At 45.0% G+C, this 14,302-nt stretch overlaps 1 protein-coding gene across 1 annotated transcript in view; it reads right to left on the bottom strand.

Annotated features, from left to right (window-relative positions):
* Window positions 1–14,302, bottom strand: part of LOC117540548 (broad substrate specificity ATP-binding cassette transporter ABCG2-like) — a 37,867-nt gene that overhangs the window by 3,717 nt on the left and 19,848 nt on the right. Inside the window, 12 exon segments of the mRNA XM_034207294.1 lie at window positions 156–280; window positions 8,052–8,141; window positions 8,222–8,304; window positions 8,808–8,956; window positions 9,115–9,213; window positions 9,400–9,498; window positions 9,590–9,638; window positions 9,825–9,927; window positions 11,007–11,134; window positions 11,136–11,165; window positions 11,824–11,976; window positions 12,510–12,624. Coding sequence (XP_034063185.1) covers window positions 156–280; window positions 8,052–8,141; window positions 8,222–8,304; window positions 8,808–8,956; window positions 9,115–9,213; window positions 9,400–9,498; window positions 9,590–9,638; window positions 9,825–9,927; window positions 11,007–11,134; window positions 11,136–11,165; window positions 11,824–11,976; window positions 12,510–12,624 — 1,223 coding nt within the window.

The following is a 14,302-nucleotide window of genomic DNA, read 5'->3' as shown; positions in this document are numbered from 1 at the left end:
AACATCCCAAATTAATTTGACATACAATTAAAAAAGTAATTACCTTTCGGGACCTTGAGAAGGTGTCATAAATCACGACATTAAAAACTCAAATATTAAAATAGTTAATGAATAGTTTGGGTATATTTAAAGCTGAGTGTGTGTGTTGGACGCACCGATCATGAAGTAGGAGACGCAGCTGAACACGATGGCAGGGATCGTCCTCAGAGCGATGATGTCTGACAGCATCTTACACAGGAAGTACACCGACACACGGTAATACCCGCTGATGTACTCGTGACTGAGGAGGAAAACACACACAGAGGGTTATTAACAGGAACATTTAAATATAAATCCCCGTCTGTTATGTCCAGAGGTGGGAAGTAGTGGAGTACAAATACTTTGTTACTGTACTTAAAGGTGGGGTAGGTCATTTTGGAGAAACCAGCTCGAGTGCGCTAGAATTTGAAAATACACAGCCGGAAAAAATCTGCCACTTCCTTACAGAGCTGCCACTTCCTTACAGAGCTGCCACTTCCTTACAGAGCCCCTCCTCCAACACACGAACGCGCACATGACCAATGAGGGCACAAGATAAGTTTGTGCACAGATGGAAGGCTGACAGGCAGGTAGGCCATCCAGTTACTTTAGCCGGGCCGGCTCAGATGACTGGTCATGCTTTTTACAGCGCCACGGCTTCCACTGATGACATTTTTTTATGGATTTTTTGTCAAAGCACTTAAGATATTCATTGCTATTCAAAAGACCTCATGAAAGAAAAAACAAGAAGTGAGGATACCCGGCCCGGAGGAAGCCCGGGGTCCCCTTCTGGAGCCAGGCCCAGAAGGAGGACACGTCGGCGAGCGTCTGGTGGCCGGGCTTGCCACTCACAAGTCCCCGGTTGGGTGCTTCGTTGTTAGAGTTTACCCCAGTGGACGAGAGGGTCGCCTCCCTACGCCTGCGGGTTATGGGGGGGGGGAAAACTCTGACTGTTGTGTGTGCTTATGCACCAAACAGCAGTTCAGAGTATACGGCCTTCTTGGAGACCCTGGAAAGAGTCCTGTATGGGGCTCCTGAAGGGGACTCTTTAATCTTGCTGGGAGACTTCAACACACATGTGGGCAATGATGGAGACACTTGGAGGGGCGTGATTGGGAGGAACGGCCCCCCTGATCTGAACCGGAGTGGTGGTTTGTTACTGGACTTCTGTGCTAGTCATGGATTGGCCATAACAAACACTATGTTCGAACATAAGGATGCTCATAAGTGTACGTGGTACCAGAGCACCCTAGGCAGAAGGTCCATGATCGATTTCGTTATCGTATCATCGGAACTGAGGCCGTATGTTTTGGACACTCGGGTAAAGAGAGGGGCGGAGTAGTCAACTGATCACCATCTGGTGGTGAGTTGGGTCGAGTGGCGGGGGAAGCCTCTGGATAGACCTGTTAAGCCCAAACGTGTAGTTCGGGTGAACTGGGAACGTCTGGAGGAGGCCCAAGTTCAGGAGGCCTTCAACTCACACCTCCGGCGGAGCTTTTCGGGTATTCCTGTGGAGGTTGGGGACATTGAACCAGAGTGGTTGGTGTTCAAAGCCTCTATTGCCAAAGCCGTAGGTGGGGAGCTGTGGTCTCAAGGTCCTAGGTGCCTCAAGGGGCGCTAACCCTCGAACCTCCTGGTGGACACCGGTGGTCAGGGAAGCCGTCCGACTGAAGAAGGAGGCCTTCAGGGATTTGTTATCCCGGGGGACTCCCGAGGCAGTTGCAAGGTACCGACAGGCCCGAAGGGCAGCAGCCTCATCCGTGGCCGAGGCAAAGCAGCGGGTATGGGAGAAGTTCGGAGAAGACATGGAGAAGGACTTTCGGGCGGCACCAAAGTTGTTCTGGAAAACTGTCCGACACCTCAAGAGGGGGAAGCAGGGAACCATCCAAGCTGTGTACAGTAAGGATGGGACGTTGTTGACCTCAACTGATGGAGTGTTAGGGCGTTGGAAGGAACACTTTGAGGAACTCCTGAACCCGACAACTCCGCCCTCTATGTTAGAGGCAGAGCTGGATTATGACGGGGGATCAACACCAATCTCCCGGGGGGAGGTCACTGAGGTCGTCAAACAACTCCACAGTGGCAAAGCCCCGAGGGTGGATGAGATCCGCCCAGAAATGCTGAAGGCTCTGGGTGTTGAGGGACTGCCATGGTTGACACGTCTCATCAACGTTGCGTGGAAGTCGGAAACAGTACCGAAGGAGTGGCAGACCGGGGTGGTGGTTCCCCTTTTTAAAAAGGGGGATCAGAGGGTCTGTGCCAATTACAGAGGCATCACACTACTCAGCCTCCCCGGGAAAGTTTGCTCTAAGGTACTCGAAAGGAGGGTCAGGCCGATTGTCGAACCTCAGATTGAGGAGGAACAATGCGGATTCCGTCCTGGTCGTGGAACGACGGATCAGCTTTTTACTCTCGCAAGGATCCTGGAGGGGGCCTGGGAGTACGCTTATCCGGTCTACATGTGTTTTGTAGACTTGGAGAAGGCGTATGACCGAGTTCCCAGGGAGTTACTGTGGGAGGTGGTGCGGGAGTATGGGGTGAGGGGGTCTCTACTCAGGGCCATCCAATCTCTGTACTCCCAAAGCGAGAGCTGTGTCCGGGTCCTCGGCAGTAAGTCGGACCCATTTCCGGTGAGGGTTGGCCTCCGCCAGGGCTGCGCTTTGTCACCAATCCTGTTTGTAATATACATGGATCGGATTTCGAGGCATAGTCATGGGGGAGGGGGTCTGCAGTTCGGTGGACTAAGGATTGCACCACTGCTTTTTGCAGATGATGTGGTTCTAATGGCTTCATCGGTCTGCGACCTTCAGCACTCACTGGATCGGTTCGCAACCGAGTGTGAAGCGGCTGGGATGAGGATCAGCACCTCCAAATCTGAGGCCATGGTTCTCAGCAGGAAACCGATGGACTGTCCGCTCCAAGTAGGGAATGAGTCCTTACCCCAAGTGAAGGAGTTCAAGTATCTCGGGGTCTTGTTCTTGAGTAAGGGAAAGGTCTGCCTTATGGACAGAGTTAACATGGGACTTGTCCTTCAAATGTACAAATGTCCGCACAATGGAAATGTGACGTCAACTTCAAATGCAAAGTCCCTGCCACCGACAGGACAAATTTGACCAACTGTACTTACACACATTCAACACTTGGGGGTGCTCTATGCATGTGTCTGTGTCCACCCCATGGACACTGGTGTCCATCTCGTGTACATTTGTTTCAATTTGGTCAAAATATGGTCTTTGTCTGTTCATTCTGTCCATTTTTCTCAAAATTGACAATTTTGGAGAAAATGTGTCTTTTTCCCCCAAACCTTGTGGATGTGGTCCAAACGACCCCGAGTGTCCCTATATCAAGTGTGTATGCCCTGTAACGTTGCTAATGTTTGGGTATGTTCAGAAATCATCACCCTGCTAACAGCAGTGATACCCGCATAAAAGCACTGATCTGAGGGTAAAATAATCATCATTCTGTATATAAATATGTTTGTCAATATCATGGACATGTCCTACTAAATTGGGGTCCACTAAGCTGACACCCTGCTAACAGCAGTGATACCCGCATAAAAGCACTGATCCGAGGGTAAAATAATCATCATTTCATTTTTTAATGATAAAGTCTTGGCCATCAGATCTTCACCTCCTCCTCTCACTTTAGACCCAGCAGTGTCTCCTGTGTGCTCAGCTGTCTTCGAGCAGTTTGACCTGGTTTCACTGTCCGAGTTATCTGATGTGGTTAAAAAATTGAAGCCATCACAATAGCCCTTGGACAGTATTCCTCCCAGACGTTTTTAATACTATTGGGTCATATATTTTAACTTTGATAAATATCTCTCTCGCCTCAGGCTACGTTCCAACCTTTTTTAAACACGCTGTAGTGCAGCCTCTTATAAAAAAACAGAACCTTTATCATTCTGTTCTCTCCAACTTTAGACCTATTTCTAAGCTTCCCTTCCTGTCTAAAGTCCTAGAGAAAGTGGTTTTAGCGCAACTGCAGTCACACCTTGTTTTAAACTGCATATCAGAGAAGTTTCAGTCTGGTTTTAAATCACGCCACAGCACAGAAACTGCTCTTCTAAGAGTTTTGAATGATCTTCTTTTAACTGCTGATTCTGGGAATTCTGCTGTGCTTGTGCTTTTAGATTTGTCTGCTGCTTTTGACACCATTGACCACCAAATTATTTTATCACGCCTTAAAGGTAACGTCCTAAAATGGTTTCAATCCTATCTGTCAGAAAGGACCTTTTCTGTGCATCTTGGCCAGTATTGTTCAGCTGCAGCCCCACAAGCATATGGGGTCCCACAAGGCTCTATCCTAGGCCCCATTTTGTTCAGTCTGTATTTACTACCTCTGGGGTCAATTTTTAAAAAGCATAACATTTCTTACCATTGCTTTGCAGATGATCTGCAGGTATACCTGTCTATAAAAGCAAATAAGGAGTACCTTGTTTAGCTGTCTGAAAGACATAAAATCATGGATGGAAATTAACTTATTGACTCTTAACGAAAACAAGACAGAGATTATAATATTTGGACAGTCTGAACTCCTGGATGGCTTTAATAGTGTACTCGGCCCCTTAGCCTCCTACAGCCGTCCCTCTGTCAGAAATCTTGGAGTCATCTTTGACAACTGTTTTAAATTTGATAAACAGATAAGCTCAGTTGTCAAGACAAGCTTCTTCCAGCTGCGGCTTCTGGGGAAGGTAAAAGCCTATCTTCCTAGTAAGAAATTTGAACAGCTAATCCACTTATTTATAACGTCTCGTTTAGACTATTGTAACTCCCTCTATATTGGTGTTGACAAATGTCCGTCGCCTGCAGCTGGTCCAAAATGCGGCTGCACGCCTTCTTACTGGGAAGAGACGTTATGACCACATCACACCCGTTTTGGCAGACCTTCATTGGCTTCCTGTCAGTTACAGGATCCAGTTCAAGTACTTACTTGTTGTTTTTAAATCATTGCATGGACTGGCACCACATTACCTGTCTGAGTTGTTGCACCGCCATGCTCCAGCTAGAGCATTGCACTCAGCTCAGCAGAATATGTTGGTGGTTCCTCGGAGCAGGAAAAAAACCAGAGGGGCTTTCAGTGTTGCAGCTCCCAGACTGTGGAACAGCCTCCCAGCACATATCCGGACTGCTGAGTCTATTGAACTTTTTAAATCTCAGCTAAAAACTCACCTCTTTGCACTGGCTTTAATACTAGTTGAACATTACATTTTTATATTTGTATGTGTTTTTTATTTATTTATTTGTTATATTTTTCTAGTTATTGTGCTTTTTTATTATGTTTTTAATTATTGTTTTATTATTGTACTCCCATTGTGTTATTTAATATTGTAGTTACTTTGGTCAACTGAAGGTTGTTTTAAATGTGCTATATAAATAAATAAAGATTGAGATTGAGATTGATCATTCTGTATATAAATATGTTTGTCAATATCATGGACATGTCCTGCTAAATTGGGGTCCACGAAGCTGACACCCTGCTAACAGCAGTGATACCCGCATAAAAGCACTGATCTGAGGATAAAATAATCATCATTCTGTATATAAATATGTTTGTCAATATCATGGACATGTCCTGCTAAATTGGGGTCCACGAAGCTGACACAGCAGTGCCAGCATTACAAACATATTAATCAGGCATTTTAACACTTTTTCCCATGAAAATGATTTTTATTCACTATCATGGGGCATGGCGCAATAAATCAAATTGCGGGTAATTAGGAGCACAATTGTAGCTTTTACTATTTAAATGTATTTGTATTATATATTTTTGGGCTATTAAAGTGACATTTCTGGGTGACTTTGTCAGTTTATGGAGCTTAGCCCACAATTCCCGGAGGTTCCAGGCCGAATTTTGGAGCTCATAGGTGGCCTGCCATGCGCGCCCACCCGTGGAAAGCAAAAAAAAGTAAAGAAAACGGTCAATTATATCTTAAAATAATCAAAAATGAAGTTTAAAAAAATTCTCGAAAAAACGGCTAAGTGCCAACGGAGGAGGGGCTCCAAAAAGCTCAAGTCTTCGGCGCTTCCGGCGGAAGCCCCGGACACTTTTCCACTCCCCCGTTGCATTTTACAACGGAGAGGGGAATCGAGACCTCCCTTCCTCCGTCGAAAAAATGCATTCATCTTTTCCAAGCTACCATCTGCACGAAATCGGAAACCAGGTTTTTGAGAGCACTTAGAAAAAAAAACGGCTGTTTCACATCATGGAGGAATGTATCCGCTACATGAGTGCTTTGGCTCGGATACAATTGTTGCCTGTAGGATCCCCAATCATGGTTCTTACCAAACTTTAAGTTTTTGAACTGGCCACTGGAGGAATGTAAGGGGAGTTTGAGGAGACTCTACCCGCATATGAGGCATTATTTTCGGATACATTTTTTCCATTTTCACCCATTTTCTATGGTTCTTCCAAAAGTTAACTTTGACTTTTTCTGACTCTGGAGGAATGTGAGGGAACAATGGAGCGTGAGATGGGCCGGAGAATCGGAGCAGCGGGAGCGGTACTGCAGTCGCTTTACCGCACCTTTGTGACGAAAAGGGAGCTGAGCCAGAAGGCAAAGCTCTCTGTCTACCGGGCCATTTTCGTTCCTACCCTCACCTATGGTCATGAAGGATGGGTCATGACCGAAAGAACGAGATCGCGGATACAAGCGGCCGAGATGGGTTTTCTCCGCAGGGTGGCTGGTGTCTCCCTTAGGGATAAGGTGAGAAGTTCGGTCATCTGGTAGGGACTCGGAGTTGAGCCGCTCCTCCTTCGCGTCGAAAGGAGCCAGTTGAGGTGGTTCGGGCACCTAGTTAGGATGCCACCTGGGCGCCTCCCTAGGGAGGTGTTCCAGGCACGTCCAGCTGGGAAGAGACCAAGGGGTAGACCTAGGACCAGGTGGAGGGATTATATCTCTTAACTGGCCTGGGAGCGCCTTGGGATCCCCCAGTCAGAGCTGGTTGATGTCGCCAGGGAAAAGAAAGTTTGGGGCTCTCTGCTGGAACTGCTACCCCCGCGACCCGACCGCGGATAAGCGAGAGAAGATGGATGGATGGATGGATGGATGGATTGCTATCGGGATGTTAAGAGCATTCCATGGAATATAACAAAAAGTGTTTCTGAAGTGAATTACCTACCCCACCTTTAAGTACATTTTTCTGGTATCAGTACTTTACTCCACGACTTATTTTTCTGACGACTTTTTACTTACACAAATACCTGTACTTTCTACTTCTCACATGTTGAACCCAAATACCTGTACTTTCTACTTCTTACATATTGAACACAAATACCTGTACTTTCTACTTCTCACATGTTGAACCCAAATACCTGTACTTTCTACTTCTTACATGTTGAACCCAAAAACCTGTACTTTCTACTTCTTACATGTTGAACACAAATACTTGTACTTTCTACTTCTTACATGTTGAACACAAATACTTGTACTTTCTACTTCTTACACGTTGAACCCAAAAACCTGTACTTTCTACTTCTTACATGTTGAACACAAATACTTGTACTTTCTACTTCTTACATGTTGAACACAAATACCTGTACTTTCTACTTCTTACATGTTGAACCCAAATACCTGTACTTTCTACTTCTTACATATTGAACACAAATACCTGTACTTTCTACTTCTCTCATTTTCCAAACAGCTGGTTCCTTTAGTCTGAATGTGTGTTTGGTGCGTGATCATTATTCTTTAGTCATTGCGTGCCTATTGATTTGAACACGATCCGTGTATCCATCATTTCCTGGTCTTCTCTAAAGAAGAGGGACCAATGGAAACGTTGTCATGTTGCCGTTGTTCAGCATGGAAACATTCATTAGCTAACAATGACATTATTGTTCTATTAATATAAAGGGAGGTCAGGTACTCTTTAAAGCAGCTGCTAGTTATGGGTACTTTTTACTGAAGTACATTTCAAAGCCTCTTTACTTTGACTTGAGTAAAGAAGTTTAGTCAGTACTTCTACTTTCACCAAAGTATTTTTAAACATGAGTATCTGTACTTCTACTTGAGGAAAGGATGTGTTTAGACTCACATGAAAAGTTTCCTCTCTGCGATGAAGAGCTCTGCAGACGACAGCGAGCTGAAACACTGATTTATTGTCACGAAGAAGAGGGCGCCCATCCTGAAACACAACATATATTTACTGTAATCCAGCACGTTATACGTATATATTATTTACTAATATAAACACAGTATAGCTACCTGTTCTGAAGTCCACTCGCATCGTTCTTCACTCCGAAGAAAATGAATCCGACGATCAGAGCGAGGAACAGAGTGACTCCTATCTGAGGAGCAAAATAGAGAGATAATGGATCAATTAATAGATACATAATTTATATAAATAAGAAATCAATTAATCCTGTAGTTAAAGCTCTGATAAAAGCCAGGCTTCTTTAAAAAAAAAAAAATGGTTTTATGCATTTACATTTTTCTATTCACTTGTATCATCATTTATTTTGCCATTATTACTGTTTTTATTGCTTTTAAATCTAGTTGATTACATTTTAATGATTGTTATTGTCTTTGGTGGAATTGTAAAGGCAGTGAAACTCAGAAAAAGTGGTGAAAAATATTTAAAAAGTAGCATTTTAAACAAAAAAAACAGTGTGTATCTGAGGCTGCAGTTCCTCAAGCGGCCACCAGGTGCTGCTCAAACCACACGTTTGGCCGTTATGAGACCGTTTAAGAAGATAAGATAAGAAGTACTTCATTGATGTTGCAACTGCATACAAAAATACATATATATTTAGATTATATTCTATTTCTATTTTAAATCTATATGTGTTACCTGAGCGAAGGAGGTCTGCGGGTTCAACAGGAGGTTCTGGAAGGTTCTCTTGAGAACCCATCTGAACTGAGTGAAGAAACCGGTCTTATAGGTGATGGTTCTGGAGCGAGAGGAAGAGGAGGAAGACTTCTTACCCTCCGTTATCCTCTCTAAAGGGAGAGGGGGAGGTCAGTGTTAATTGGGTTGATTATGAATTGTCAGATTTAATTCCACAGTAGATTCCGTGTGTGTGTGTGTGTGTGTGTGTGTGTGTGTGTGTGTGTGTGTGTGTGTGTGTGTGTGTGTGTGTGTGTGTGTGCGTGTGTACCCAGCTCTGCTCTGGTCTCTCTGTATTGACTGCACTTCCTGTATTCCTGCACCAGATTATCTTCAATCCCCTGCATCGACGAGGACGACACGTCAGAGTCTGGAGGAAACAAAAAATAATCATCACAAGGAAATACAACAAAAGTGTATTTATATTTCCACACACACACACCGACACATACCGAGAGACCCCCCCCCCCCCCACACACACACACACACACGCACACGCACACGCACACACACACACCGACACACACCGAGAGACCCCCCCCACACACACACACACCTTCTCTGTTGTTCTGGGCCAGAGCCGCAGCGCTGGAGTCTCCGTTGATGATGTCCAGGAAGAAGTCAGCCGGGTTGTTGTGGGGCTCACAGGTGTACCCTGGGAAATGTAGTTCCAAACACAATCACATGTAGTTCACTTCCTCTCTTTCATGTTTTCGGTTACTTTGGATTTCTTTTGACCTGCCTACCGATTTCAGAGAAGTAGTCCAGAGCGGTCTGAGCCGAGCCGTGGTACACCTTTAGAGAGGAACGAGTTCATGTGTTCATTCATTTCACTACGTAGAATATTATAGAAGCTGATGTGATTTAAGAGAATAATAAAATAGGCAGAAAAGAAAGATAAACCAGATTGACCAAAAGTGAGACAAAGTAGAGCAAAGTGAAGCAAGGAGGTAGAACATGAGCTAAACACAGTATATAGACCTGTTTCCCGTGCACCAGCAGCGTGAGGCTGTCGAACAGACGGTAGATTGAGTATCTGGGCTGGTGGATGGAGAGGATGATGGTGCGCCCGCTGTTAGCCATCCTGCAGAAACAAGAGCGGAAGAAAGGTTCCTACCTGGTCACAGACACAGTACGAAGCTGAATGAAAGCCTTTTTGGGAAACAGGGGTAAAAACCAGGAGAAGTGAATCTGAGATGAAAGTCACTGTTTTTACATTTTTTACTTGGAAAAGTTGTGTGTTTTTACTCCAAATTACCACCATAATTGCTGTGTGTGTGTGTGTACGTACGTACGTACGTACGTACGTACGTACGTACGTGTGTGTGTGTATCTGGAATCTGGCTGTGACCCTAGATAACAACCTGTCCTTCACCGTAAACATAGCTGCTACAACCCGTTGCTGCAGATACACGCTTTACAACATCAGGAAGATACGTCCCCAGCTGACCCAGAAAGCGACGCAGGTTCTGGTCCAGGCTCTCGTCATCTCACGCCTAGACTACTGCAACTCCCTCCTGGCTGGTCTACCTGCATGTGCCATCCGACCTCTGCAGCTCATCCAGAATGCAGCGGCTCGTCTGGTGTTCAACCTTCCTAAATGTTCCCACACCACTCCGCTCCTCCGCTCCCTTCACTGGCTTCCGGTAACTGCTAGAATCCACTTCAAGACAATGGTACTTGCGTACCATGCTGCGAATGGATCTGGCCCTTCCTACATCCAGGACATGGTTAAACCGTACACCCCAGCGCGTGCACTACGCTCTGCATCAGCCAAACGACTCGCTGCGCCCTCGCTGCGAGGGGGACCCAAGTTCCAAAATGGTGGAATGAGCTCCCCATTGACATCAGGACAGCAGAAAGCTTGCACACCTTCCAGACTGAAAACTCATCTCTTTCGACTCCACTTCGAGCGATAGAACTATTAACAAAGCACTTATATACTAATAAAGGACTGGCTTATCTAAAGCCAGTTGAGTAGCACTTGAAATGTTTGGCTCTATGAAACCTGATGTACTTTATGATTCTGTTTTCTTCAAGGTTGTGTCTTCCTGGTCGAATGTACTTATTGTAAGTCGCTTTGGATAAAAGCGTCAGCAAAATGCAATGTAATGTAATGTGTATGTGTGTGTGTGTGTGTGTGTGTGTGTGTGTGTGTGTTACCTCTTCAGCAGCAGCAGTACAGAGTTAGCGGTGCTAGCATCCAGCCCAGTAGTGGGTTCGTCCAGGAAGAGGACGGGGGGGTCGATGATCAGCTCCATGCCGATGTTCGTCCTCTTCCTCTCTCCCCCCCGAAATACCCCGGATCAGCTGAGTGCCCACCTACACACACACACACATACACACACACACACACACACACACACACACACACACCACACACACACACACACACACACACACACACACACACACACACACACACACACACACACACACACACACACACACACACCACACCCACACACACAGCCACACACACCACACACACACACACACACACACACACACACACACAGTTTTAATCTCAGAGGGTATTTTTAAATATGTGATTTTAGTTCTCGTAAACTAACCACTTTATCTCTGAGAATATTACGGTTTTTTCCCCATAAATGTTCGACTGAGTCTCGGTGAATATCTCATATTTGATCCAAGAATAGTTAAAAAGGGTGTTTCCCATAAATGTGGTAGATTTGGTCTCATAACTTAATCAGGATTTTCCCTGTAGATTTGGAGGGATCATTTATATCATTCTTAGTTTTGTTTGGCATTTAAAATGACCACATATGTTCCCATTACTAGCTTTCTGCATTTGTTTATTTTTTGATTGTACTTCCCCCCCTCCTCCTCCTCCTCCTCCTCCTCCTCCTCCTCCTCCTCTCCTCCTCCTCCATCCTCCTCCTCCTCCTCCTCCTCCTCCTCCTCCTCCTCCTCCTCCTCCTCTTCCTCCTCCTCCTCCTCCTCTTCCCCCCCTCCTCACCCTGGAGTCGGCCACCCGTCCGAGCCCCAGCTCCTGGATCAGCTTCTCCACTTTCTGCTCCTTCTCCTCCTGAGAGACGGAGGCCGGCAGCCGGAGCGCCGCCGAGAAGGTGAAGTTCTCTCTGACGGTCAGAGTACCCATCACCACGTCGTCCTGAAGAAGCATGGAGAAGAACGTGAAGAAGAAACATGGAGAACATGAAGAAGAACGTGAAGAAGAAACATGGAGAACATGAAGAATGATCAGAACCAGAACTACAACAAACCCTGTTAACCCCGCTGTTAAGAGAAGAGAAGATGAGAGGAGAGGAGAGGAGAGGAGAGGAGAGGAGAGGAGAGGGAGAGGAGAGGAGAGGAGAGGAGAGGAGAGGAGAGGAGAGGAGAGGAGAGAGGAGAGGAGAGAGGAGAGAGGAGAGGAGGCACTAAATAAAAAGTAATAGTATCACTAAAGTCATTTCAATTCATGCCGAGGGGAAAGTGCACATCAGTAATTCATTTCATTGAAATTGCACGGACACAGTTCTCGAGACATTTCACCATAAATCCCATTGGTCACTCTCATGGTGGCGCTAGAGGGAAAGTCAGATTATCATTAATGTCACCAGGGTTCATCCTCTGGAAACCATGAATGTTTGTAGACGCCTGATTGGCTCTTGCAGTTCTACTTCCTGTCTGACCTCCTCTCACCTGCACCACGTATCCCGACAGACACTTGAAGTTTGGAGGCTGGTGAGCTCCGTCGATCAGAACCTCTCCGGAGAGCCCGGCCGGGTCCTTCCTCGCCGCCAACACGTCCAGAAACCTGATGTAGGGAGATTCAAGTTAGAGGGCTGATTGGACACATATTTTATTTGTTTAACAAACAGTTCTTCTTGTATTTTGGATCATTCTTTTTGGAATTTTTCACATATTTTTTGCTTATTTTTTAAATATATTTTACTCATAGTTTTTGGGATATTTAACACATTTCACACTCATACAACGTTTCACATATTTTAATAATAATTTGTATTTTTACTTTTCACATTATTTTCTGATATTTTTGTCAATTATTTTAAGACATTTTCTGGATAATTCTTCCCATATTTTAGTTATATGTTATTTTACAAATGTCTTGCAGTAATTATTCATTAATTTGAATAATAAAAATAGCTTCGCTACCATGTAAAGGAACACATTATCCTTTAGTTCATGGGTCGGCAACAGGCGGCCCGCGGGCCATTGTTGGCCCGCCAGCAATAATATTTGGCCCGTAATTTTGAGAATCAAAAATAAAATATTATTTTGAGATTTTTTTTTTTTTTTTTTTTACAACATAGGACCACAGTCGCACATCAGGGTTTCCGTTAGCCGCCGATCGATATTCACTCTTAATAGTTTGATCGGTGCTCTCTATAAAGGTCGATCAGGAGAGCCGGATCTGATCGATATGGTCATAAACGCGAGTGAAGTATAACCGGACCCGAGAGAGAGATCAGATCAGCTGCTGAGTCTGACGGAGACAAGCAGCTCTGCATAATCTGAAGCCCCGCCCACTGTTTAGCGAGCTGCATGAGAAACTGACAGGCTGTCAGGAGAGAGAGGGAGGGAGAGGGGAAAAGAGAGCATCCGTTTCTCCCGTGTTATTATTCAAAGTTAAAGGGATAGTAGAAATGGAACCTCAAATAGTTTCGTTTTAACTTATATACAAGCATAATTACGTACCAAAACAATCACACCTGATTAAAAAAATATAATAATTGCCTTACGCATGTTAGAAGCACTTTATTGCAGCTTCCCCGAAGTTTTTTAGAAACGAAATGTTCGACTCAGCCAAACCGGAAGTGACGAAAACTTAGGAAGACGATACGATAACAAACCATGGCGTCTATGCAGAATGAACGTGGAAGGGCAAATATACCAGACAAAGAAGAAGGATTGTACGAGGTATCCAGTGATGATAGCGAGTCAGAAACATCCTCTCGGCTTTCCTACGTAAATGTCGTTTTAGGAACTGAATCTGAATCCGGTTCAGTAAGCGACGATGGTGACAATATTGAGCCAGACGATGGACCATTACGTCCTTATTTGTTCGAGCCCGAGCCCGAGGTGATGGTTCACGGCATGGGCAATGGCGAGGATGACCAGGACCAGGCGCCAGATGATGCACCCCTACGCACAAATAATCTTGACTGGTAGGTCCCTAAGCATAGCTCACGCATCTTAAGATCACCTGTAGCCTTTACAAATATTAATCATTGTTAACCAGTTAAGCCCGAAGGTCCCCCCAGTGCACCCCTCCCACTGTTTTTTTTCTCTCACATGTCTCAGGGCTTCTTAACATTTATGAAACTATTAATGTTTCATACCCTTTTAAAGGTAAGAAACTCCGCTAACTGACAATAAGAACAATTGTTAGCTAGAAAAAACACAAGAGTAATACCAAGCCTTTGAATTAGCATTGAGCGAAACAATGCTAACTAATGCTAACGCTTTTTTAC

This window comes from Gymnodraco acuticeps, unplaced genomic scaffold (genome assembly GCF_902827175.1).
Source record: "Gymnodraco acuticeps unplaced genomic scaffold, fGymAcu1.1, whole genome shotgun sequence".
Taxonomy (NCBI): Eukaryota; Metazoa; Chordata; class Actinopteri; order Perciformes; family Bathydraconidae; genus Gymnodraco; species Gymnodraco acuticeps.
Note: the sequence above shows the minus strand (reverse complement) of the source record. Positions and strands in the feature narration are given on the sequence as shown.